We start from the raw sequence: 24,396 nt of genomic DNA, 5'->3' as shown, positions 1-24,396 counted from the left end.
CTCCAACTATAATGCACCAGTCCATTCTGCCCTCTGACAGAGGCAGCAACTTGCTCTGTCCTGCATTCACTGAGAGGCCCCTAACCCTCCTTTTTCCTGGAGGAAAACAAGCATGAGCCTGGGACTGTCCCAGACCTGTTGGTACACAGAAAAATGCAGAGTGTTGCTTACACAAAAGTTTTATTGGAAATTCTTTGAATACTTGAAGTACACTGGAGACTTTCCAAAATAATACACTTGAGGAACCTTCCCCTCCACCCAAAGTATCTGTAAATCAGCAGCTACATAGATACTGTCCTTAATATTCAGCAGAGCAGAGAGCTGCTAAAATAAACAGCCTTCATTACACAATCTGTGGCAGGCCAGAGCAGCAGCTAGGTCTTTACTGAAGCAGAGCATTTGTGCAGTGGTCAGGGAATTCAGAGCCTAGATGTAGCAACTGTGTGTTAAAACTGAAGACACTCCAGAGAAGAGGCAGGTAACTCAGCCCTGGAGACTCTCTTATTGCTGTGGCCATCCAGCTCAACACTAGCAGCTTATATAGGCAATTTTCCAGCCTTTTGAAGAGAAGAATATGTGCCACAATGCCATTTTGCCTTATGAGATGTGAGAGCTGTAGCCATGTTAGGAACTCCAACAATGAAGGAGCACAAGTACAAGCCCTGACCTCCTGGGTGGGGTTAACAAGAATGGCAGTGCTCCCTGCCAGCTCCACAGCTTGTCAGCAGAAGAGCACAGCAGGAGTGCTGGCTAGATGAACTTCAACCTCAACTGTTCTCTATTCATATGGTGTGAACCAGCCCTTTGCCTCATCTCTGCTGCTCTGCAGCTCAGATTGTATCACTTCAGAGACTAAACTTGACAACCACCTATGAACTACTTCCTACAAAGTGGCAGACCAACTTCCTGAGCACAGGTGAGAGGCAGTTGATCCATTTAATTCCTTGTTCCAGCACCCTTCTGTGACCCTTTCCACCTGTGAAACAAGGTGGCTTTTGGATGGGTATCAAGTATTTGTTACAGCCTGTGTAACTGAAGTCCTGTTACAAACTGTTTCATCTTGGAACCTTTCTTAAATGTTTCTGCATCTTACTTTGCACGGACAAAGCAATTTCCATGTGAGGTTGCTAAGAAGTTGAATCAGTTGAGTAAAATAAAAAGGTTCTGGTGGGTAATTTTCCTTCAATGAAGCTCTTACCTGGAGTTTTGGAACTTACAAGGCCTCCCACCAAACACATCTCTCGACAAAAATACTCATAAACTTCAAAGCATTGCTTTGCTCTGGCCTTATAGTAAGCTGCTCTGAATTTGGCTCCTTGCTCTAGCAGTGACACAGAAATAGTGTCCCAGAGTGGAGCTGGGGTTCCCTCATCAGCTGCAGGCAATCTCTTCCAATGAAGAATGCAGCTAAGCTGAAGCTGCCACATTGCACCAACTAGAAGGCTGGTTACTCAGCCACTCTGAGGAAATTAAGATGGTTTCTCAGTGCTCAAGCAACACAACTCCACTTAAAAGAAACTAGGGGGAAAAGAAGTGGTTTTGGACAGTAAGGGGTCTTGCAGTTGCACACTCTAGTTACACGGGGCAGGAAGAGAGAGAACCACAAGAAACCCCACCTTATCCAAGTTTCTGTTTAGTGTCACTGTTTCTCCTCCCATCCTTACATGAGGCAGAAGACATGCAACAGCCAAATCACCCATAGAGCAATTCCAGCCAGTCACACTGTCAGTGGCTGGATTATTACAAAAATAAAATTTCAGCTACTCGAAAGCCAGCTGATTAAAAAGTACCATAAGCTTCCCAAAAAAGTGTGCTTCTTTAAAGAAGCTGCCTTCTGAATGGCAAAAGAACACTACAAATTCATCCATGCCTATCAGGAGACAGCTTTTTACCAAGTCCCTGCCACTCCATTCCACTGACGTGTGCATTTCATTCTATCAGTGAGCCCTGGCTGGATGTAATGGACACACAGTCCCCCAAACAGAGTGTAATATTAATCAAGTCTGTCTTAGAAAATAAATATCTTTGATATTTTCTTGCAAAGAGAGACTAGCCTCACTGGCTAGGGTTCCATGGCACACTTGCTCTCTGCAGTGATCAGGACAGAATGACCCGCACTATAACATGAAAACAGAACATCTTTTAAATATAGGTTTCTTTAAAAGCAATAAATATTTTTTAATTCTTAAGATCATCTATTAACCATAAAGCAGGAAGGTTTGCAAGGATTAGAGGAAAAAATCTTGGACTAAGACTCCTAGTTACATAACCCTAAAGAAATAGGATTCCTAGTATTTACAGTTATGTTTCAAAACTAGAGACTATGAATTCAGCATCATCACAGCTGCTACGTGCAGGCTTGCCAACAGTCAACACTGTTAAACTCAGCATGGCCGAGTGTCAGTGCACTCGGGAAGGAAATGTGGAAAGCATTCCTGTAGTTTCATTCCTGCCTATCAGCCACCTAACAGAGGGCCTTGCACAGTGTAGAGACCCAAACAAAGGTAACTTGAATTATGCAGGTCCCAAAGCTGACGTCTCTCCCTGTGCTCCAAGCACGCACTCTGAAGTCAGGATGAAATGCCCAGTTCTGTGGAATGGACTTCAAACAGTTGAATTTGCTGAACTCACAGACCCTGGAAATAAGCCAAAGCTTTCTATGCTCTAACAGGATCAGAGACTGCAGGAAAAAGTCTGTTAGCAAGAAGCTCTACCTAGGAAACTTGCACCATAGGACCCTTGGAGGAAGCATATGGCAACTTTCCACAATGCCCCTCCATACAGAACACAGACTGAAGAGAAAGTAAGTTTCCATACACTGGGGTTTGACTTCCTGTGTCCCTACTGAAGTCTTAAAACTGACTGTGAGCAGGAAAAGCGGTCCAGAACTATGTGGTGGAAAAGTTGAGGAGAATCAGCAGATGAGCCATATCTGTCATTGAAGAGAGAAAAGAAAGCTCACTTGATGGAGGGAACTAGTCAATGTGAACAAAAGGCAGAGCAGGGGCGATAGAAATATTTGTTGATGTCCTCTCCAGGATGCCTTGAGGAGGAAGAATTGCTGCATCAGAACTGGGAAACAGCTTCACTGCAAGGTTTCCACAAAAGCATCAAATTCTTTGACATTTTTCTCATGGACTGCCAGCTTCTCTGGTAATGAGTCCTGGAAGGTAAGGAAAAATGTAGATCAGGGTTCATTCACAGCAGACAGAAGGAAATTTTAAACACACTAGGAAAAAAATCTGTTTCTCAGTCATGCAATCCCTCACCAATGCTCTGGGCTCACCTTTCTACGTGCACAAAAGCAGGAGCCCTCTGGCAGCATCCAGGAAATTACCCTGAGCAGGGCACTCTGCCCAGAGCCTGTTTGTTCTGCAGGAACTGGAGGTGCACTGGGGCCTCACCTTGTGTAATCCCCACCAGCTGCACCACAATAACCCACTCAAATCATTGCCTTCATCAAGTCACTTGCTGCTCTCTGGTTTTCATTTTTCTCCACAGTGTGGCACAATGCCAGAGAGCCTAAGAGAGTGCTCACCCAGATGTGACTCACCAGCCACACCAGAACTCCAACTCTGCTCAGGCTGCAAAGTCAGGCCTGGTTTGCCACCAAGTGAGACAACCCAGAGGCAGGATTAGTTTGGGGGGTTTCAGTGACCCAGAGCAAGCATGCTGCAGCAGTCTTCAGCTTCAAGACAAACACACTGGTTTCAGAGGCTCAGGTGTATCAGAAACAAATCTGCATTTATTTGGAAAATATTAGTGATGGACTCCCTTCTGAAAAGTATAGGAAAAAAAACTCTGTCTTCTGAAAAGTGTAGGAAAGACATGGGGCCTGCTAGAGTGGGTCCAGAGGAGGGCCATAAAAGTTATCAGAGAGCTGGAGCACCTCTCCTGTTAAGACAGGCTGAGAGACTTGTAGTGATTCAACCTGAAGATGAGAATGCTCTGAGGAGACCTTATTTTGGCTTTTCAGTACTAAAAGGAGACTTTTAAGAATAATGGGAACAGACTTTTTAGCAGGGGCTGTTGTAATAGGACAAGGGACAATGATTTTAAATTGAAAGAGAGTAGATTCACACTAGATAAGAGAATTTTTTAATGAAGCTGGTGAAAAATTATAACAGGCTGCCCAGAGAAGTGGTGGATGCCCCATCCATGGAAATAAACATGGCCAGGTTAGATGGGGCTGAGCAACCTGATTTAGTTGAACATATCCCTGCTCATTGCAGAGGGGTTGGACTAGATGACCTTGGTTCCTTCCAACCCAAACTATTCTACAATTCTATGAAGATACTTTTTTCAAACTAGGAATAGGGAGAGCATTATAAAGTACATATGATTTCCACATACAGAAATTTCAGGATTCCATACCAAATCCTCTGCCATGGACTGTGCTCCAATGTCAATGGAGAGGCTGCTGAGTTGAGGGGGGTTCTGAAATTCACGGTAAAATGTCCCCAGGTCCATTGGAAGAATGTCATCTTTTGAAAATGCTGGTTTCTACAATTGAAGACACTGCTGTTAATTCCCAGAGACACTGGCTTCCCTTTTGTTACAATCTCAGGTAAAGTTGTTACCTGCTATCAGTAAACATCTCGGCATTATGACTGTTGCTGCAGTAATGCATATTAAATAACTGAAGAACAGCCAATATCACTTGATATCAGAATAGCACTTGAGCAGTTGGAAGAGAACATATCTTTGGAATCTAGCTCCTTTAGGTGCTAAGAGAGAGGATGCCAAGCCCAGATGTTAGTAGAGAACTGAAATGGTATTTAATTTGTAGCTGATGATGCCTGGTACCAGTGTCTTGGCAGTTCTGGGACTGTCACGCCCTAGAGTATGGTACTGTGAATGATGTGTCTTTACCACTCCCACTGAAAATACTCTGAGATCATTTGCCATCACACCAGAACATGAAGCCCACCTAAGGTGCAGGTGTAAGAGCTCTGATGGGGGCACTTACAAAGTCGACCATAACGAAGTCATCATGGGTGTTCCCTGTGCTGCTGCCACTGGAGCCCTCTGAGTGTAAGCTGCCATGTAGAGGAGATTCCGTTTCTGGGGATTCAGGAGGATTGACCTGCCCAAGAAATCAAAGATGGTGAGTAGTGATCTTACAGTCATGTCTGTGTGTGCTTTGGCAGTGTGGGGGCAGTTAGGTTGGACAATTAACATTAACTAGAGCAGGGGCAACAAACACATGCTGTTATTTGCATGTCTACAGAGCCCAAGATTCAACACAGGAGACTTCTTGAAAGCAAACAAATCGGAATAGCTAGTTATTTTGTCCAAAACCAAAGTGTATTCAAGGCAGAGAATAGCATGTATGTTTGCATAAGGGATGCTGAGAAGGCACATATACCTCTGGAAGAGTCTTACCATGGGGTCGTTATCTTCCAGCTCAACATTCTTGGGAGCAAACATGGCAAAAGGAATGTCTAAGTTGGCCATGGTCACCTGAGGAGATTTAGCAAACAGAATTTCACTAAGATGCTCTGCTTACCAGGCATGAAAAGGATATTGAATGTCTTTGTCAGGCCAGCTAAGAACAGCCCAAAATCACGTCAGCAGTTAGGCAGGAGGCTGACAACCTCATTTAAAAGGCATGAAATCCAAAGATGATACTCTGTTGACCTAATGCAGATACATATCTTGAGATGGGATTGCTTCTATACACATCTTGTATAATATAGGCAAGGATTAATGAACTGCTACAAATTGAAACAATTCTCATTCCTTCATCCAAAAGGCCTACAACTGCAGCCCTAGGAGCCAAGCAAATCTCTAAGCTGCCCTAGCTGAACTTAAATGCTTGCTTCTAGTGATGAACTGGTCTACTGCATGTTCCTTCAAGGAAAGGAGGCTTGCTATCAGCTTTCCTAGTTTATGGATCTGTGGTACTTGCAGATCATTGCTGAGATCCAAGTGGAGTACCAAGTCTTCTATTCTCAAATAGGGTGCTGGCAAATCAATGGCTGTCACATCCCAAGAGGATTTTATGAAAAACAAAATACACCTTGGCAAAACTACAACTTGTAGGGAAATGCAGCAGGCAGAAATATGCACTCTCTGAGTCTCTGAGGTTGCCCTGGCATTGGGGTGCTTTTTGCTCCTCTATGTATGAACAGACAGGAAAAGAAAGGTATTATGGTGTTCTCTGAGAAGATCTACTGCCTATTACCTGGTTAATGGGTTTGTTGACAAAAGCTCCCACCTTCCGGATAAAGATGGTCTCCAAAAGGTCATGTGGGGAGCCACACTTTCCTTCACTGCTGTTGGATACTGTTTCTGTGTCCTCACTGGGGGAGGAAAATACATAATTAGGTTTTTTATGAGACGCCTTCATTTTTCTTGGTTTACTCCTAGTATTGGAAGAAGGACAACAGAAATCTGTCCTCGTATCATACCTTCCTCCTCAGTCAGGAGCACAAAAGGAAAGTGGACACTTGTGGAATTAGGTTTTTTTTGTTTAAAGCTGGACAAAAACTATTTAGTTGAATATAAAGTTGCTGAAATAGGCTTTTCTTCTGGGAAATGGGCTTTTAACTTGTGTGTGTTCACAGCAATTCCTGTTCATTACTACTATTTTTCAGTAACATGGTACTCACAGATCTCTCAGGAGGTGAGAGATCTCCCATTATATCTGTCACTCAGTTCACAAATGCAGCAGATCTGGTACATGACAACAGCCACTCCCAGTATGATTAATTCACTCCATAGCTATTAGGTACTTCCATGACCTATTGTTTTGGGTTTTTTCCTACCACAGGTATTCAGAACTTTAAAACAAAAAAAAATAGTTTTGTCCCATGGAAAGAGGATTACCTAGAAAGGACTGAAGAGGATTACCATTCAAGTATACCCAGGAAAGTGAGTTTTGGTTTCCCCAGAGTTCTCTGTGACTCACAACTATGTGACCCCAAGAGAGATTTCTCAAGAAATAAATACAGTGATCAAAAAACCAGAAGGATTTAATTAGATGTGAGGGAGTTGATTTAGGACAGTTTGAGGTTGCATTGTTTCCTTTTAAATAACTTTGTGCCTAAAGTTTCTTACTAAAATGGTGAACAGATTTATGGTAACTACAACTGGCTTTGGTAACAATGCACATTAAGTCTAGAGAATTTAAGACTCATTTTTGAACTTACTGCATCTTGTTTTACAATAAGCAAAAGCAGCAGAAAGATTAAAAAAAAGATAAAATCGGTAATAAAGTTGACATAGAAGAAGATATATTACATAGAAGAAGAATATTACATAGACTGGGAGGTTTAAATAGATGGGCAAGATCATTGTTTGGAGTAAGGCTGAAAAAGCCCCAATCAGAGAAATCTGCAAGTTGATTTGAGGAATGACAAGACAATAGTTATGCTACAAACAATAAATAAAAAGGGCAAACAAAAAGTTTTATCTTAACAGGCTTATAAGTGGGTTAGCAGAAGTGGTGGATCATCTAAAACCAACCCACCTGCTAGAAGGAGTAGCTGCTGAGTAATGGACTCCCTCCAGTGGGGTGCACATCCTCTCATGGTCAGCTTGAGTGCCATGCGCTGGCTGGCTAGGAACTGGGGGAACTCCCCCTTCTTTGCCTGGACCAATCAACTGAGATAGAAAGAAACAGTCAAGTTAAGAAATCTCAAAATCAAACCAAAACCACAGTGCAATAAAGAGTAGATTTCCATTATACTGGGCGTAAGTTGTGGGGGTTTTGGCATATGATTGGACTCTAGCCCCTATAAGCCTGAGAGAGATGTCATGTAGGAGTGTATTATCACAATACAAACTCACTTTTTACTCCCTTTCTACTCTAATGTCCATTTCAGGCCTGTTTTACACTGCAGAGTTTTCTGGCTGTAAGTCCTCTGCTTCATGGGGAGGAATGGAGGAAAAAAACCTTACATCCCCTTGCTACAAGCCCATGGCTCCTACAGCTTCAAGAGAATGGGAAGTGGAGAAGGAGGTGCTGCTCTCTTCTCCCTGGGATCCAGTGATAAGACGCATGGGAGTGGTTTGAAGCTGCACCAGGGGAGGCTGGACATTAGAAAGCATTTCTTTGGAGAGAGGGTGGTTAAAAACTGGAACAGTTCCTAGAGAGGTGGTCAATGCCCCAAGCTGCCAGTTTTAAGAGGCATTTGGACAATTGCCTTAATACCAGGCTTTAACTTGGCCAGCCCTGAACTGGATGTTGGATTAGATGCTCACTGTAAGACCACTCCAACTGAAATGTTTTTATTTTATTAACATTTGTGTCAGCAAAACTGGTGCAACATCAATATCACAAGCAGAAAAAGACTTCTGTCAACTTGGCTTATTTTTCTGATGAACCAATACAACTATGTCAGTATGAACTGCCAGTGTATCCTATGTCTAGCCTACAGAACTGCGCTTGGACAGCTACAGGGGCAGCAGCTCTGTAAAACAGGCAACGTTTGGAATCAGTGACAAGCAGACCAGGCAAACAGGTCTGGTGTCTGCTCTCTTGGCATAGTTTTTCCACAAGACCCCATACCCCAGTAAAGTCAGGGATGCTGAGGAGCCAATTCCCAACTCCTGTGGAAGTTGTGCTTTCTCTGTGTTTACTTTATATTCTTTCCATTCCTGACAGACAGGACACCAATGCAAGCACTAGTTTCAATGCCTCTCTCAGGTGTACAAGTGACACAAATGGCTGCAATACCAGCCATGCTGGTTCTACTCTCTACAAGTACCTGGTGAGGGTGTGCAGCATTCAAGCCACCAGCAAAGAGTACAGGATACCCCATGTCAGCTGATCCAACTCCCAGGGCAGCAGGCTGATAGGAAAGACGTGAGCTGGAAAGCTAGGGAAGAAGAGAAAAAACAAGGGCAAAGGGAGAGGAGAGAGGAAAGGGAAGGGGAATGCCCCACAGCCTGAATAATCACCAGTCACTGAAGAAGGAACAGGAAAAGTCAGAGGCACAGCATTTCAGGCTGGCAGAAGGATGCTAGATTTTCACTGAAATCAATAATGTAGGTTATTCTAAAAAATTCTTATTGCTATGAGGACTACTTGACAGTAGTCCAGGGGACTAAGTCTGAGCCTTGACAGGAAAACAAGATTGTCCTCCTACACATGTAGGAGGAGGCTGTGCAAGGTATGGCTGACATCCAGTCTCAGGGAAGCTCTGCTCTACAGGCCTACTTTGAATACTGGTGTAGTGGGTTACATGAATGCCATCGTAAACTTACTGAAGAGTAAATATTTAGTATTTTTTTTATCCCAAAACAACTTCATTATCAACTGTTTGAACCTACTTCCATTGCAAATTAAAACAGCTCATCTTCCAGACCTGTTCAAATAGGTCACCTGTTCAGTGAAAGAATACATGGTCCCATAAATGTGCCCAGTAAAGAGAACTGGGAAGCTAACCCTTGTGAGATTGCTCTAGGAATTAAGTGTTGGAAGCAGTGAAACCCAGGAGAAATTCCTTATACATCCCAGGCAGAAATCTACCCAGTCAGGTTAGATACAACTTTCCTGTTTAGACTTGCCTGACCTCAAGATAAGTATTTCTTCCAGAGCTCAGTGTGAGCTCCAGCAGCTCCAAAGCTGATGTCCTTTACAAGTATCAAAATGAGGAACAGTACTTTCATTCACATGAGGCTAGTTCAGCTGAGTGGAGCTCTATTGACTATACAGGTTCTAGGGACATTGGCTGTTAACACTCAGAATTGTGCCTTACTAGTGTCTTTCACTAACAATCCTTGACAGCTGTTGTGTTTTTAGGGGTGCTTGTCCTGTCTTTAGGAGACCTTCATCTGCAAAGGCATTTAAGAAGCCAGTCTCAGTAAAGTGTCTGGCTCATTGTGGGTTCACCAGTCTTTCCCATGCACAACAAACACTCCACATTGTCAAATTTGTATTTTCCTGTATTCGTTTTGTCCTGCCGGAACTTCTATTCTGACCATGTACAGCATATTCTATTGACAACTCACTTGATGGGAAAAGGCCAGCCCCATCACTGGGACCTTCAAGGTGTCCGTCACCACAGGAGGAGGGGTCTGAAAATGTGCCTTTGTGACAGTAAAAACACACTGTGCATAGACACAGACAAACAGAGGAAACAAGGAAAAGAGAGAATGAGGGGGGAGAGAGAAAGAGAGAGAGAAGGACTTCAGAGAGGAATTATGAAGAGTTGGATGAACTGAATGCTAGTGAAGAGGTTTTGGCTGCAGCAGCCACACCTACACAGAGAGCAGAAATCTCAGTATTGCCAGAAGCACATTCATTTTGTAAAGAATTGACTGTTTTTCAATCTGAGTGAACCACTGAACACAGGTAATATTTTAGACTCTAGTAAACCCTGACAGAAAGTAACTGGCAGAGACTCTGTTCCACAGTTAATTATAATTGGTACCAGCGAATTAGCAAGAAAGCTGAGCAGATGCAGAAAAAGTCAAGTACTTCTTTTTTTTTTTTTAAATTTACAAATTACTTGTATTTCAGCACTCTCCATCCATCCATACTTTCTATCCTCCAGCTTTCTGAGGGGTCCTATTTTGGCAGGTCCATGCTGCACCCTGAGAATAAGGTGACCCAGACTACAGTGCAATTCAAAGACACTGATGTGAAGCGGGAACTCCATCAACAGGAGCAAAACTCCAGAGTACAGTCTCACAGAGGGTGCTAATGCACAAAGGGCAAACCAAACCTCGTTCCCACAGTCATTTTCCTAGCAATAGTTTTCAGTTTGAGGAAAGCTTCAGCTTTCATTTCTGGGTATTACCCATGGCCAGACTCTCCTGAATTTTGGGCTGCTTCACAACACACATATGCAGACATACAAGCTCACAAAAAAGGTGACAACTATTTTCTTGTATCACAGAGGTTAGGCCTCACTTTTACTGAGAAGGCAGGCAGAGATTCATAATATTTGCCTACAAAATCACACAGTTCCTAGTATTTTCCTAGTCATTAACCTGCACAGGACATGTAGAAAGCTGGAGAAAAAAAAAAAACTACTTCTTTCCCTTTTAATTTAAAGTCCACTCAGCCAAGGCAACCTTACAATTCTAACTGTGGTAACAAAGACTGGCAGTTGCTTTACAAATAAGGGCACAGCATATGGCAACCATGAGCCACAGAAAAAGCAAGAATGTAGGCTCATACTTTATGTGAATCCTCAAGGTTCATGTGGTTTCATAAAGCTTTTCCCCCCTCAGTGACAGTAAAGCTTCATGACGCCTGCAGAAATGTCAACTGCAATATAGTTACATACACTACTACTGTTAAGTAACACTGGCACAAGCAAGCCAGTGGAAATTTCCTTATGAAATCTTTTGTATTTACCCCACTTTAGGAAAACACAGGACACAACTCAGCCACAAACTAATTTCCTGAACTCTGTATTGCAGAATAAGAAAAGCTCTATTCCATCAGACTTACCGTGAGTACTGACTAATTAGTTCAACATCGCCTGATGCCTGGTCGCCTGAAATCACTTTGGCACAGAAATACTTCCTAAGAGAAGCTCATTTCTAGCTTGTTCATAAAGGAGAATACATTCTGCTAAACCAGGCATATTAATTCCTCTGAAGCAGCAGAAAGACCCATAGCAAATTCTTTCCGTTTGGAACAGCATTCCAATTATACTTCATTCTATGTTTCACATTGACAGTGAAAGAGATTTAGAGTCTTTGGATTGTCTTTAAAGGTCAGTAGAGCCATCTGCTTGGCTGGACAACAAGGCAGGGCAATCCTGAATATTTAAAGCAATAGACAACTGCAACTCTGGCCATCTTCAAAACACAGAACTGTGGAATCACATACATAAGACAGTAAAAGAACGTGGGAGTTTCTGGGGTTTTATACTCAAAAGGAAACCATTAGTTATTTGTTTTAGAATTGAAACTTAAATGCAATTTGCATGGGCAATTTTTTTGCCAATACTTATTCCTGCTGCCCCAACAAATTTTAATGGTCCAATAAATACAGCTTTTGTCTTTTTTCTGTCTTTCTCTAGCATTTCCCTGGTATTTCAGTGTCTCTTTCTCTATGTCAGTCTCTTACTCCTACTTAAGCTGCCTGGCATCAATGTCTTGAATTCCTCCTCTTGCAGTATTGGTATGCAAATGTGTAAATGTGTAAGCACACTGCTGTCCTCTTCAAGCACAGCTCAACCCAGCTACAGGAACAGGCTCTTTTAATTCAGTCTTTCTAGGCCCTTGGAATTTTGTTGAAATTAGTATCTAATTTCAATAGATTTTACTCAAGACTCAAGAGTGTAATGACATAAATAACCCACACATTAAATTTTAATTAGCAGCAGGAGGATTTCTGTTTGCACAACAGCTGATGTAGGAATATGCAAACTATTCTTACAGCAACTGTTCTATCTAGAAGTAAAAAGAGCCTGGTTTCTCTTACCTGAGATGGAGGAGAGGTGGAAAAAGATGTGGTACACACTTCTTGGGAATCTTCTACTGAGGGGTATACTGCACCATTGTCCTCACCAGCTCTAAAGCAGCAAGAAAAAACAAGTTTTCTAACCAGAAATATTCCTTAAAACAAACAAATAGTAAAACACACTGGGACAAACACTGCAGGGAGGTTGAGAGTATTTGGGTGTAGTTGAAAGGAGAATTATGAAGGACTCTCATCTGCTTGCCAGATCTGAGGAAAACAAAGTGGGAAAACATGAGTTTTCCTCGGATGTTTGTCTTTTACCCCATGTAAAATAAGAGGTGTATCTAACTAACGCTTTTCTTATACAAGCTAGTGCTGCTGGCTTTGGTGTTTACACAACCATTGTCAAACATCACTGGTCCAAACCTGAATGCCCTCACATTCATTTTAGAGAAGGCAAACCTCTCATCTCCAAAGAGAAATTAAACTGATCTTCCCCCAGTGGAAATATCCAGGGATGCAGCATCTAGACATGTAGTTCTGCATCAGGATTAACCATTACACTTTCAAATTCCTGAATGCAGCCAAGATTAAACATCCTTTGTGTCCAAGTGCTTCTGTGAAGAATTTGGGAAAATACTGGGGCTTGCTGCACTCAGCCATCTCAATGTGAGGAGAAAAATGTAACCCTTCATCACATGTTTAATTGTGCCAATTTACTGACCCTAATTCTCCAGTGTCCCTTCCCATGCTGTCAACAAAGAATGGAAAAGGCTCTGTATTTGGGCATAATGGATGCCTTTACCATGGCCCATGACCTCAACTCAGTATTTTCTCACCTGTAATTGCAGGGATGCATGGGTGAAGAGCTGGGATAGGGACGGTCCACAAAGTGATCAATTATAATCCCCATGATAGGAGGGGTCCTCTCAAACTGTCTGCAAGGCAACAAGCAATGGTGTTACTGGCTTTTTCTCTCTACTCTTTCCAATTCATGGTGCCCTCACAGAAAACTCTTGTGTCTATTAATGGGATCAGAGCATCTTTACAATTTAGTCCTGTGACTCCAGGCATGCATCAACAATTTGGAGTTCTAGAGCCTGGCTCAGGGCTACCCAAATACTCCCCTTGCTGCAAGCTTAAGCAAGAGAGAGAGCGTTCTCATGAAAGAGAATCTCAGCAGGAAAGGATAAGCAGAAGGGAAAGATTTGGGGGCTCAGAACATGAGGGGTTTAAGAGTAAATTATTGTAAAACAGTTTCTGGCATGATCACATTTTCTCACCTGGTTGACATGAAAGCAAGGTTGATTCTGTAGGCACACGACAAAGTGATGGTGCCCACTGGGGTACCCACTGTCCCAACACGGACTGTCTGGAAACCTGTAAAGTTAAGGAATAATTCTCAGTTTCACTGATTATTTATGTGCCACACTTTTTTATTCTGAGTTTACATTATCTTATTTCAGTAGTGTTACCATTATCTCTTGCAATGTGAACCCCAAAAACACACATAGAACCCATAACAAAACAGGTGCATTAGGTTGCCTTGCTGGTAGGCTTCACTTGCAAGACTTCTGATGTTGCTTCGTGGCTTCTTGGTCTAAAATATTGTTCTGAAGTGCTTCTTGTTCCTCAGTAGATCATGATCTCCTTTACCAGTCCTGCCCCTTATCAACATAATTCTGTATTCTTATTTCAGTTCTGTATCACTAGAGTTAAAATGGCAGTCACCCGAGACTTTGTCCAAGTACTACCATTATACTTGTCACCTTGTGACACAAGGCTGCACTGGCAGAGCCAGACAAAAAGCATATGTAAGCCTCAGAATGAATTTCCCTATGACACTGGGGAATAGTAACCAAAAGGCAGTCAGAATGAAACACAGTTCTGCTCTTGTTTGTGTGTTGTCTAATCTTACCTTCTCCCAAGCCACTCAGCTGGACTTCACCAAAATATATCCTGAAGGAAAAGGAAAAAGAAAAGCTGTTAGATCCAGCTGGGACATAATGCTATACATATCCTTATTTCTTACTTAATTTTGGGAGTTGGAAGGCTGGAACTACTCTTCAGGAAAAAAAAGCCCAAAATAAATGGCTGGAATGCCCATCTCAAAAAACCTTACAGCTGCTCCAGAAGAAGAACAGGTCATGTAAAATGAAGGAGAAAGAGAAAATGGTAGTCCAATCAGGAATTTCTCTTTAATTTTTTTAAGCCTCTGTGGTTAAGTCTACAGTTCAGAGCAAAAATGTGATGTGATACAAACTTCACAGATAGGTCTGAGTCTAAAAGCTGATGCTCATCACACAACATAAGAGGTTAACTGTGCTGTAAGAGTTGCTCTTAAGTACGTGCCAAGTCAGCAATGGAGGCAAAAAAGTGAAAATGGCTGGAATTTGAGTTTTCAGCTGTGCAAACGATAACAAACCTGAAATTTACAATCATATAAATTAGCTATGCACACATGTCAAAGACTTTTCTAACAGCCAAAAACAGAGTCTGGAAGACAACTGTGAACTACAAACCAGTCAGACTCACAGGCTAAACAGAGCTGAACCCAGTATTTGGATGAGTAAACTGCAAAAACTACAGGATGTGAAATTGAGGATGCATCTTTAAAATGGAGTAACAGGAGAGAGTCTGAATCTATGCTGCAAAAGTACACGTTGCAGTTATGTGCAATGTAGAGAGCCATTTATCAAACACAAGCCAGACACCAAACAACTGGGGGCTAGTAAGCAATTTAAGGGATTGCATGTAGAATTTTTTTACTCTTCCTAACGTGGCAGGCAAACACTTCACAGCCTATGCTTAGCTTTTCTTTCAATGGCTCAAGTAAAGGTGATACACAGACCAAAGTCTTCTTCTGTCACTGATCAGTAGTACTTCTATAAAACTAATTTGATTTTATTATTGCTCATCCCTTTTTAACTACATTTGCAGCTACACTGTGCAAGTCTAGTCTCTTCTGTTTGCATTTCAAATGGGAAATTTTTGCTTTACCTGTACAATATTACATATTCATGGCCTTGTTTCCTAGAGAGTCTGTAGGCTGGAGTTACTCTGGTTATAGCAAGCAAAGACTTCAGCAATAGAGAAAGTCTGTTGTATACAGTGTATGAAACTTTGATTTCTTTGTCACACCTAGAGAACACAAAGGAAAAAAATTAGTCTTTTGTCCACAACTAAGCTGCCTGGATTTGGGGCTCTTGTTTGTTTTTGGTTTGCAATTGCTTTTGTTTATTTTATTTAAAATAAAAATTACTCTGGGCCAGTTATTTAATTTTATTGCCAAAATGATAAATAAAGCCCCAGTGTGGCTACCTGTACTGACCAACCAGCTAAGCATCCTGCTTCAACCTAGTTACCTGCTGTAGAAGAAATTGCTGAAAAATGCCATGCAGCCTTCTACTAAACAGAGACACCTTTTCAATATGAAAAACATTTGTCATTACTGAGACTACGAATTCTTGTATCTGAGGAAACCTACTAGTTGTAATGGAAGAATGAAGAAGGAATTAAATTACTAGTTTTCATTCTTGACACTGGTGTTTAAAGAGATTGACTGCTGCTCGAGACAAAGAGAAGAGTTCCCTCTGGAGTGCCCCTGGCCACACAGCCAGTATGTGCTCATGGATCACCACAGATTAACCACATGTGCCCATTGCATCAGCTAAGAACTACAAACACAAAGAATGCACTTACTTTTCATTCATTTCCAGACACCAAATTTCCAGCTCCATGGAGTCCCCCTGGGTCAGAGAAAAGATGGCAAACAAAGGCTCATTTCAGAACACAGACCTGTTCAAATCTCATTAGTGATCAGCAGTGGCCACACCTCTCAATGGTTTGTCTCCTGGCTTGCACTTTCTTGTGATGCAATGATAGAAAAAGGTGCACTGGTAGTGTCCCTGCACAATTATATCACCTGAGGGAATACCTTCTTCAGAATGCCTAAGTTCTTAATGGGCTAAGAAATTAGTTTCTTAAAATTTAAGAATTTAATTTTCTTAAAAAATTTAGATTTTTCTGCTGCGTCATTTGTGTGTTTGGCCTCAGATTTTTGCAGTGAATTGCTTCTGTTAAACAATACATTTCATTTCATTAGCATAGCACTTAACTTAATAAAATTTAGATATTCTCACATTGTCTTGGATTAAAGGGCAGGAGCTCTCATAGTTTATTGGAATAAGATCCCAATATTACCGGATGGAATGTGCCTGGGCTCATCTGGCCCTTGCTGCTGGACCAAAGGCAGCAGCTGTGGGCTTCACACCACAACAACAGTTGACTTAAGATTCAGGCAGAAAACCCCACAAACAAAAAAAAGGGCATCTGTTTTGACTCAGTTCTCACCTCTGAGGTTTTGAGAGAAATCTCCACGCACATAGACCGTCCAACAGCGGGCAGCTGTCCTGCCAGGGCTTTCTTTGCTTCATGAGTAACCTCTGGTATATCTTTGATTGCCAAATTGAACTGCAGAATCAAAGAGATGGTTCCATTTTTTTTTATTTCTTTGAAAAACTGTGTGATGGTACATTTCAGACAGGCTCACAGACCCATATATAACATACTAGGTCAGTGTCCACTGAAATATTTATGAAACAGAAAATTCCCAGCTGGGTTCAAGCTTTTCATATTTACAAAGATTCCCTTGGCTGCTAATTCAAACGTTTTTCTTATTCCTGCTATTAAAAATATGCTCCTTTTCCCTCGCTTCAGTCCTATCTTCATCCACAGAGTATCTTGAGTCTTTTCAATTTTATTAAAGCCAAATACTAAAACGTCCTGAATTGCAGAGTAGCAAACTTCTGACAGATAAGAACTCATCACCCCACCCCCAAGCAGATCTTGGAAATGTGCCTTAGCTAACAGGAGTTGCTGAGAGGCATTATTTCTCTTACTCTTCATCAGTAAGAGTCCAGAGTGATTTGCTGCATGTGAACAACAACCACCAACCCCCCACAACATCACCAACAACCATAACTACATGTAGTACCTACTCTGTGAATAATTATTATTGTCTGCACAAGACTGTAATAATCACATGGTGTTCTCAGCACACACACAGAGTTATGGAGTGGCTTTAAAAAATAAGACCTTACCCAGTCAGAACCTGTTGGGGAGGATGATGAGCGGGTACAGATTTTCTCTCCAAGTCGGGCCTGGACAATTACTTGTACTGTCTGGAATAGAAATAAAAGGATACTTAGTGATGTTCTGGGCTCAGCACTAGCTCTGAGCCTCAGTTCAGAGCCTGAGCTACACAAGCTCCAAGTGAAAAAGATGAAAGGGCTGACCAGGATGTAGAGAAGTAGAGTTTGCTACACTGTTCTTCAGTTCTAATAACTTTAAATTATTACATGTAATAGGCAAATGTATTTCAGAAAGAAAATCATTTTAGGCTGACCTTTCTCTGTAACAAGACTAAGAGACAAAGTCAATTTTGCAATCAGGATTTGCAGTTTTTAATAGAAAATTCAGAAAAATTTACAAAAATATCTGAGGCCTGGACAACTAAACTAAAGACAAATGAATCTGTCTATTTAGACCAAAGCCATTGTCAGATTATCTGCTTGCACCTATGTATGAAGTGAGGCCAAATTTTATAATTACATATCAAAATTTTATAATTACATATCAACATCATTCAAAAGAACATTCTGGTATTATTGTTTTTGGATGCAATATAAAAATTTAGATAGGCTGAAAGAGTGGAGTCCAGAGATAAACTACCTAAAAGCTGGTGGTTAGACATGCTGCTAGAAACCCAAAGCTGACAGAGGTGTGAAGTGCCTACAGCTGATTTTAAAGCAGGATGTTTCTGGAGGATGGAAGAGGATTTGAGGGTAGAAAAAAGGGGAAAATATGTTTTTCTAGTTGTTCTCAGGAATCTCTTAAATTTGACATCAGCCCTTCTTGCTTTGTTCTTCTTCAGAAAAACAAAATAAAACAAAAAAACAATAAACCCAAACCTCAGTCTTGTTACTCTAGCCACACCATGTAATTTGTTTTGTGGCATTTTTTAAACAAGGAAGAAGAGGCATTTGTCCAAAGGAGAAAAATTACCTTTAAAGCAAAAAATTTGATGAACTTGTCCAGGTCCTTCCTGTCCTGGGAACTGAGATCAGTGTCCATTGCATACGGCAATCTGAAATACAGCACAGGTCTGGGAATGAAGTCTTCTTCAAGCTTTCTGTTTAGATTTCAAAATATTTTTGCCATTAGAGGCCATCTCAAAAGAAATGATAAATACCAAAGTGCTCTACCTGTCAAAATCCAAACATGCTAAAAGCTTTGGGATGTGATGTGCGGTATAAATGCACATTGATAGTTTATCTGGTCAGTGCAAATATCAAAAAATTTAAAAAAAAAAAAGAAGGCTCACAATTAAAACTCAGTACAAGTTCTTCAATTTTGCTAGCTTAATTTAAAAAAGCAAAACAAACAAACAAACAAAACCAGAACACCCCAACACCACAATGACTGCATTTTATGCCAAGCTAACCATCAGACATGGAGGTCCTCTGCTTCAGAAATAATGTATCTTCAGCTATCAGTACTGGTCAAAACCAAGCCAAATTGCTATCTTGAGCTTGAAATTCTTAGAACAGCATTTCAGTGGTATTTCAGCAGAAATCTGTATAATAAACCATTGCTGGAACAGGCTACACTGCTTATTTACTTTCAATAAATAGTACATGAAGTAAAAATTATACAGCTACAAAATTTATCTACAACCAAGTGAAAAGATAAATTTTTGTCAAGAAATAAACCAAAATCCTCTGTTCACTTCTCTTGAAAGCTCTGATAATACATACTTAGCTTTCACACTGACACTGCCTTGTTTTTCAAAATACAATTGTTTCTAGGAACACAATGAACTTGCACAGCGTCTGAAGCAGGGCAGGGCAAGGCACTAATCCTATTTTTGTCACCATCATGTCACATGGCCTGGGATAAATCACAATTCATCTGTCTCTCAGTTTCTTCACACGTAAGTTAATAATCATATAGAGACCACTGGGGAGGAACGCCTTAATTAGCAGCACTCGTAGTTTTTCCGTGTAAGCCTTCAAAGCATGAATTCACTCCTAGCCCTGCTGCAGTTTTGGGACAGCTAATCAGCCTGAGGCAGCTTGTCAGACATCCCGTATTTAAAGAACGTGCTGCTCCTCGCAGGAATGCCGGCCAGCTGAGGTCAGGGGTACGAGCAGCTTCTGTGCACAACGTTATTCAGCGTTCAGTCATCAAGCAAAGACTGAACTTACAGCAAGGTATGCTATTTATGCAAATGAAAGCTTGCAGGGCAAAAGGGCCAATAGCCCTGTTCACACAGCAAATAGAGAATCTTTCATGACCATGCACATGCAATACTTCTATTTAAAATATCACACTTAATGACAGTAAAGCCCAATGCTTTAGGAGCATCAATCAAAAAGGGCTGCAAGATAAGAGTACTGCAATTTACAGAGCATTTTATATAGAACAGGGCTGCTTTCTGAATGACTCTATAAAAAGAAAGCTGGACATAGAGTATAGTTGAAAGTTCCTGGGCTACATTCATACCACATCTCCTTAAGCTGTACTGTTCTCATTACAAATTATAATTTAAATTGAGAACTAACAACAAAAATTATTCAACATCAGATGCGTTTTCAAATTATCCCTTGGATATTTTAACCTCCTTATTGAAACTGTTATCCCTTCTTTCCCTGCCTTTACCTCCACTAGACAGATTACAGATCCTTTCCACTGTGGGGGGTGCAAAAGGAAGGCAGCATTTAAAGTGCTTGATACAGTACTCAAAATTAAAAAACCCCAACCCTTTAGTACACACGTGTACCACTACAAAAAAACCACAAATCCCCCCAAACAAGCAAACAAACAAAACCCCAGGCAAGAACAACCTGTTATTATTATTTTGACTTAATTAAGTACAGCACTGTAGGGGCTGAGGAGACCTGAGATCTTTGACAAACCTGGCAATAAAATACTGCATTAAAAAATATGTTTTTCTCAGAAAAGAGAATGCTGACATTTAAAAACTAAAAAAAACCAACCAAACAAAAGCATACTGCCTTTGAATGTGAAAAGTGATATGTGACCCCTGCAGAAAGATTCAAGGAAGTATATATCCTGATATTATGGGAGAGCTGTCAAACAAAACACCCACATTTGCCTTTTGAGGCTGAAAAAAACCTTCTGATATCAACTATTTCAAGGTACTTGGGGACTAATGGAAGGTGTTAGGCTCACTGGTCTGTTAGGAAAGGAAACAAAGATGACCATCAGCATGGCTCCATGTGCAGTACAGGAATTTGTTTGATCACCCAAATATTTCTAGAGGAGAGAAACAACCACCAGAGGGTTCAAAAAAAATGAGAGCCTCATGGCTCTGCCCTGCTGCAGCGAACTGGGATTCTTCTTGGAAGATCTGAAACTACCTGTAACATTCATCAAACATTTGGAGATTCATACTGTTACCTCTCAAGCTCCAAATGCCAGCAACAGTTAACCCACCAGAGTCCAAAGTAGAGCAGAAAGTATCAGGCAAGGTTTCCTGGAAAGGAATAAATAATTTCATGGGAAAACTGGGACTTTGGAACTCACCTCCTGAAATGTCTAAGGGCTCTTATCTGACAGCCAATAATCATTTCATTTTTTGTAGGAGGGCCTCTGGTGATTGCCTGAGACCTTCTAAGGCTTAGAACAGTATTCACCTTTAGAATCAGTCTTGGTAAGAGTTAAGATGTAGCTAGAATTACAGCAAACTTTTTTTTTACAAAAATTCTTTGGTACTTTCAGGTTAGCTGTCACAGCTGACCTGAACAGGAAGGAAATTTTTTAAACTGAATTCCACCAAACTCAATCAACTTCTCACATCCAGTAGGTTGCAATGCCAGCACGGCTCCTTGTTAAGTGCTACTGCACAGCCTATGCTTAACTCAAGGATAACACAGGCTCATTTTACACTGAATAACAACTAGAGGGAAATAACCTTTGGTCTAGGTTAGAAAAATACAGATGATTGATCTCCCCTCAACCAGGTAATCCCTTAAGTAAACTGATATATTCACCAGCACGTGATGCAGCAAGCATCTTTTCCATATGGCTTTTTGCTTTGTCTCCCACTTCCTTCAACAGCCGTTTTTATACTGTTGCTTTTATTTATATGCCTTTGTCTTCACTTTACTTGAACAGAAACATCAGAAACAGCAAAGGAGAACTGCCTCATGTGGTTCTCTTGACTAAATCCTTATTCCTTCTCCCAAGGTTGAGACAGATTTTATCCAACAGCTTAACATCTAAATGTTGTGCCTTATACACTCTACTGCTATTTATACCCTCCTTCTCTGAGGAGAAGGACACATCAGCATAAGGTGATGGCGCTGTTCGTTGTTATCATGCAAGGAACTGCAAGAGCCCTCCCCTTAATGCCTCGGCAGAGCCGAGAGGAACTACAGCGACAGGCACGCCGTGCTCCCTGCCCTGCTCCGTGCTCCCAGCCGTGCCCCCAGCCGAGAGCAGCCCCGCGGGCGGCAGACACCCGTAACCCGGCACACAGCAGCTGTATGGCAACAGCGGGGATCACCGGCATTACACTACGTGTTCCATGCACGGGAATTGAGCCAGTGCATCTCTCTGACACCTACAGAAACAGGAAAGGAGCAGAAGCACCTGACACACACCAGGCATTATTATTGCTGCTGGGGAAAGCATATAGAGGCTGCTTCCATCATCTCCTATATTTCTCTCTGAGCCATGGCTGCTACAACTTAAAAGTTATCTTGCTTTCTTTTCAACCAGACCTTCATCAACACAAAATAATTACTCATGGTTCTTATGCTAGAGTGAAACTGAAAAGACAAGAGGGAAGAAAGCAGAGTGGGTGTAGCTGTAAGGAGAGGGCTGTGGACAGCTCTCATCCCAGATCCTCGTTCCCAGTTACTGGACTGTGCGCGGCAGACTGCACTCCTTGCCCATACCACTCGTCCAGAACTTGTTTTTAAATACAGGACCAAATTGACTCTCCAAGGATGTCCTATGAGAAGCTCAGAAAAGCCTCATTGAATCATGCAGTAAACAAGAAGCACATGGAAGTTTTTGAAGGTTTTAAGAGCTCCTGGAACAGGTCCTCCCTTCAATGAACAAGAAGCTTCACTGCAAGCACGTATTTTGAGCACACTAATAAGCAACTATATAAAGATCTTCATAAACACAGTGCTCTGTTTCAAGACTGGGCCTGCAAGTCAAACTCCAGTATCCTACAATTACTTAAAATTAATCTCCATTTTGCCTTCTTAGTAGATTAGTCAGAAAGCTAGGGAGAAGTAGCAAACAGTTCTAAGTTTGAAGGTGTGACACTCTCATTCTTTAAAGTTTGTGGATTTTTTAAAAAGAAAATATTAAATTCTATAGCAGAATAGAATAAATTCAATAGCAGAAAAACTGTTTCACATAATATAAACATTCTGATGTGATCAAAGGCTCTGTAGTTCACTATATGCTCAAGTTTTGACTGATAAAGAGGTAATTTTTCCACCTCATCAGGAAACAGATTCACTTTTTAACCAATAACTCCACAGCTTAGTAAATACCTTACTAAAGCCAGAACAGCCAGCTCCACTGACTTAGAAACAATATTAAGTAATTCCTGTTGACCAACAGTTACATTCTGTACTTCCCTAAGGTCTAAAAATGGTATCAGTCCAAAGGTCCATCCTCTCAGTTTGTTTGTCAAGCCAAAGTATACAGACTAAACCAGAATCTGCTTCTACATACCCTGCACTATAATCACCAACACAATCACCAGTGCTCAACTATTGTTTGAACCCATGTTCAGAAATGTTAAGATTATACGATACCATTTAAGCAAAATAAAGTGATCCTGTATGATCCTTCTGGACATCTACAGACAGCCTGGCTCATCTGAAAGACTTATTTCTTGCCACAAGAAGGAAGGGTCCTCCAGGTCAGGCCAGTCCTGCAATAATTTGGAGATGCTCTAAACTTTATTTGGACAGCCAACTAATTTTCAGCTAAGGCAGTAATTTGCCATGTTTTTCCCCCTTGGTATGTGCCTAGTCATATCACTTTTGGGATTTGTAAGTAAGCAGTTTGTAGGCTTAGTCCAAAGATTCCCTTTTCTACCTATTCACTGGCATGGAAGATGTCTCTGCTCCCACTGAATCCACGGGAACGACTCTGACTGTGCCCTGAGAGCCACACCTCCCGCAGGAAAAAGAAAGATACGACCACCTGTAAACCCCTGCTCTTTCCCAGCATACCACAAACTCGCGTCTCATAGGAAGACTATACAAGACCATAAAATGGAGCGTGCGGTCTCAGATTCCACCGTTTCCAACAGGCTGTGAAGCATTTTGATTTGAAATGACCACCTGCTGAGATTACAGCGGGCCACATCTTTCCCAGGCTCCACTGACAGCCACCAGTCGTTAGGAAAACGAATCGCAGCCGACACGCGGCTGTCTGGAACCGAACCCCACGAGCAGCGAAGCAAAGTAAAACGGAGACGCGAACCCGCAGCCAATGGTTTAAGACGCACATCACAGCCCCCTCCCCTGGAAGGGCCTCCCGCAGGCTCGCGGAGCTCCAGCCCTGCCCTGCGGGGGCCGCGGTACCTGCGCGGGGCCGGCAGTGCTGGCGGCGCGGCGGCTCATCCCGTGCGGGGCCCGCTCCGCCGCCGCGCCCCGGCGCCTCCTCCGCGCCCCAACCGGGCACGGGGAGAGCCCCGCGGCCCCGGGGCCGCGACCGCCGCCTCCAAGCCCCGAAGCCGCTCCGGGGCTCCGGCCGGCGCCCCTCCTCCTCCTCGTTCCCGGCTCGGGGGTCTCGCCGCGAGTGTCAGCGCCGGCGGGGATGCGCGGCCGGCGGCGGGGGCCGGGCCGGGGCTGCCGCTGCCCTCAGAGCCGCGGGCTGCGCCGCGCTGCCGCCATCGCCGTCGCCATCGCCGCTGTTTGTTTTCATCCGCTGCGGGCGGGGGGGGAAGGAAGGAAGGAGGAAGGGAG

The 24,396-nt window shown here is 42.2% G+C and overlaps 1 protein-coding gene and 1 long non-coding RNA gene across 14 annotated transcripts; one reads left to right on the top strand and one right to left on the bottom strand.

Moving 5' to 3' along the window:
* Nucleotides 1-163: 163 nt before the first annotated feature.
* On the bottom strand, nt 164-24,370 carry ATG13 (autophagy related 13). 13 transcript variants are annotated; one of them, XM_071427434.1, is made up of 19 exons: nt 24,013-24,368; nt 20,855-20,930; nt 18,437-18,518; nt 17,473-17,553; nt 16,724-16,843; nt 16,073-16,119; nt 15,371-15,511; nt 14,289-14,329; nt 13,654-13,750; nt 13,210-13,308; nt 12,392-12,482; nt 9,961-10,059; nt 8,715-8,825; nt 7,475-7,608; nt 6,188-6,305; nt 5,386-5,463; nt 4,970-5,086; nt 4,354-4,503; nt 164-3,163 (listed from the first exon to the last, which is right to left on the bottom strand). In XM_071427434.1, exons 3-19 carry the CDS (start codon nt 18,503-18,505, stop codon nt 3,086-3,088), a joined length of 1,671 nt encoding a protein of 556 aa, XP_071283535.1. In that variant the 5' UTR covers nt 18,506-18,518; nt 20,855-20,930; nt 24,013-24,368; the 3' UTR covers nt 164-3,085. The 13 variants fall into 13 exon arrangements, with proteins under 13 accessions (XP_071283535.1, XP_071283538.1, XP_071283533.1 ...); XM_071427437.1 differs by lacking the exon at nt 20,855-20,930 and having other exon boundaries at nt 6,221-6,305; nt 24,013-24,370; XM_071427432.1 differs by lacking the exon at nt 20,855-20,930 and having other exon boundaries at nt 18,437-18,563.
* On the top strand, nt 6,331-15,645 carry LOC139590188 (uncharacterized). The gene is made up of 2 exons (XR_011679268.1): nt 6,331-6,876; nt 7,830-15,645. It is a non-coding gene; the product is annotated as an uncharacterized lncRNA (long non-coding RNA).
* Nucleotides 24,371-24,396: the final 26 nt, after the last annotated feature.

This window comes from Agelaius tricolor, unplaced genomic scaffold (genome assembly GCF_023055355.1).
Source record: "Agelaius tricolor isolate 1412-34295 unplaced genomic scaffold, bAgeTri1.0.p SCAF_5, whole genome shotgun sequence".
In the NCBI taxonomy this organism is placed as follows: Eukaryota; Metazoa; Chordata; class Aves; order Passeriformes; family Icteridae; genus Agelaius; species Agelaius tricolor.
Note: the sequence above shows the minus strand (reverse complement) of the source record. Positions and strands in the feature narration are given on the sequence as shown.

What these genes read in the sequence shown, in the direction of transcription:
- ATG13 (XM_071427434.1), bottom strand. Translation starts at nt 18,505, where the DNA reads ATGGACACTGATCTCAGTTCCCAGGACAGGAAGGACCTGGACAAGTTC. An exon ending in TTTCTCTCAAAACCTCAGAG is followed by an intron (nt 16,120 to 16,723) that starts GTGAGAACTGAG and finishes TCTCTGACCCAG; the next exon opens with GGGGACTCCATGGAGCTGGA. An exon ending in TGTCTGGAAATGAATGAAAA is followed by an intron (nt 15,512 to 16,072) that starts GTAAGTGCATTC and finishes TGTGTTCTCTAG; the next exon opens with GTGTGACAAAGAAATCAAAG.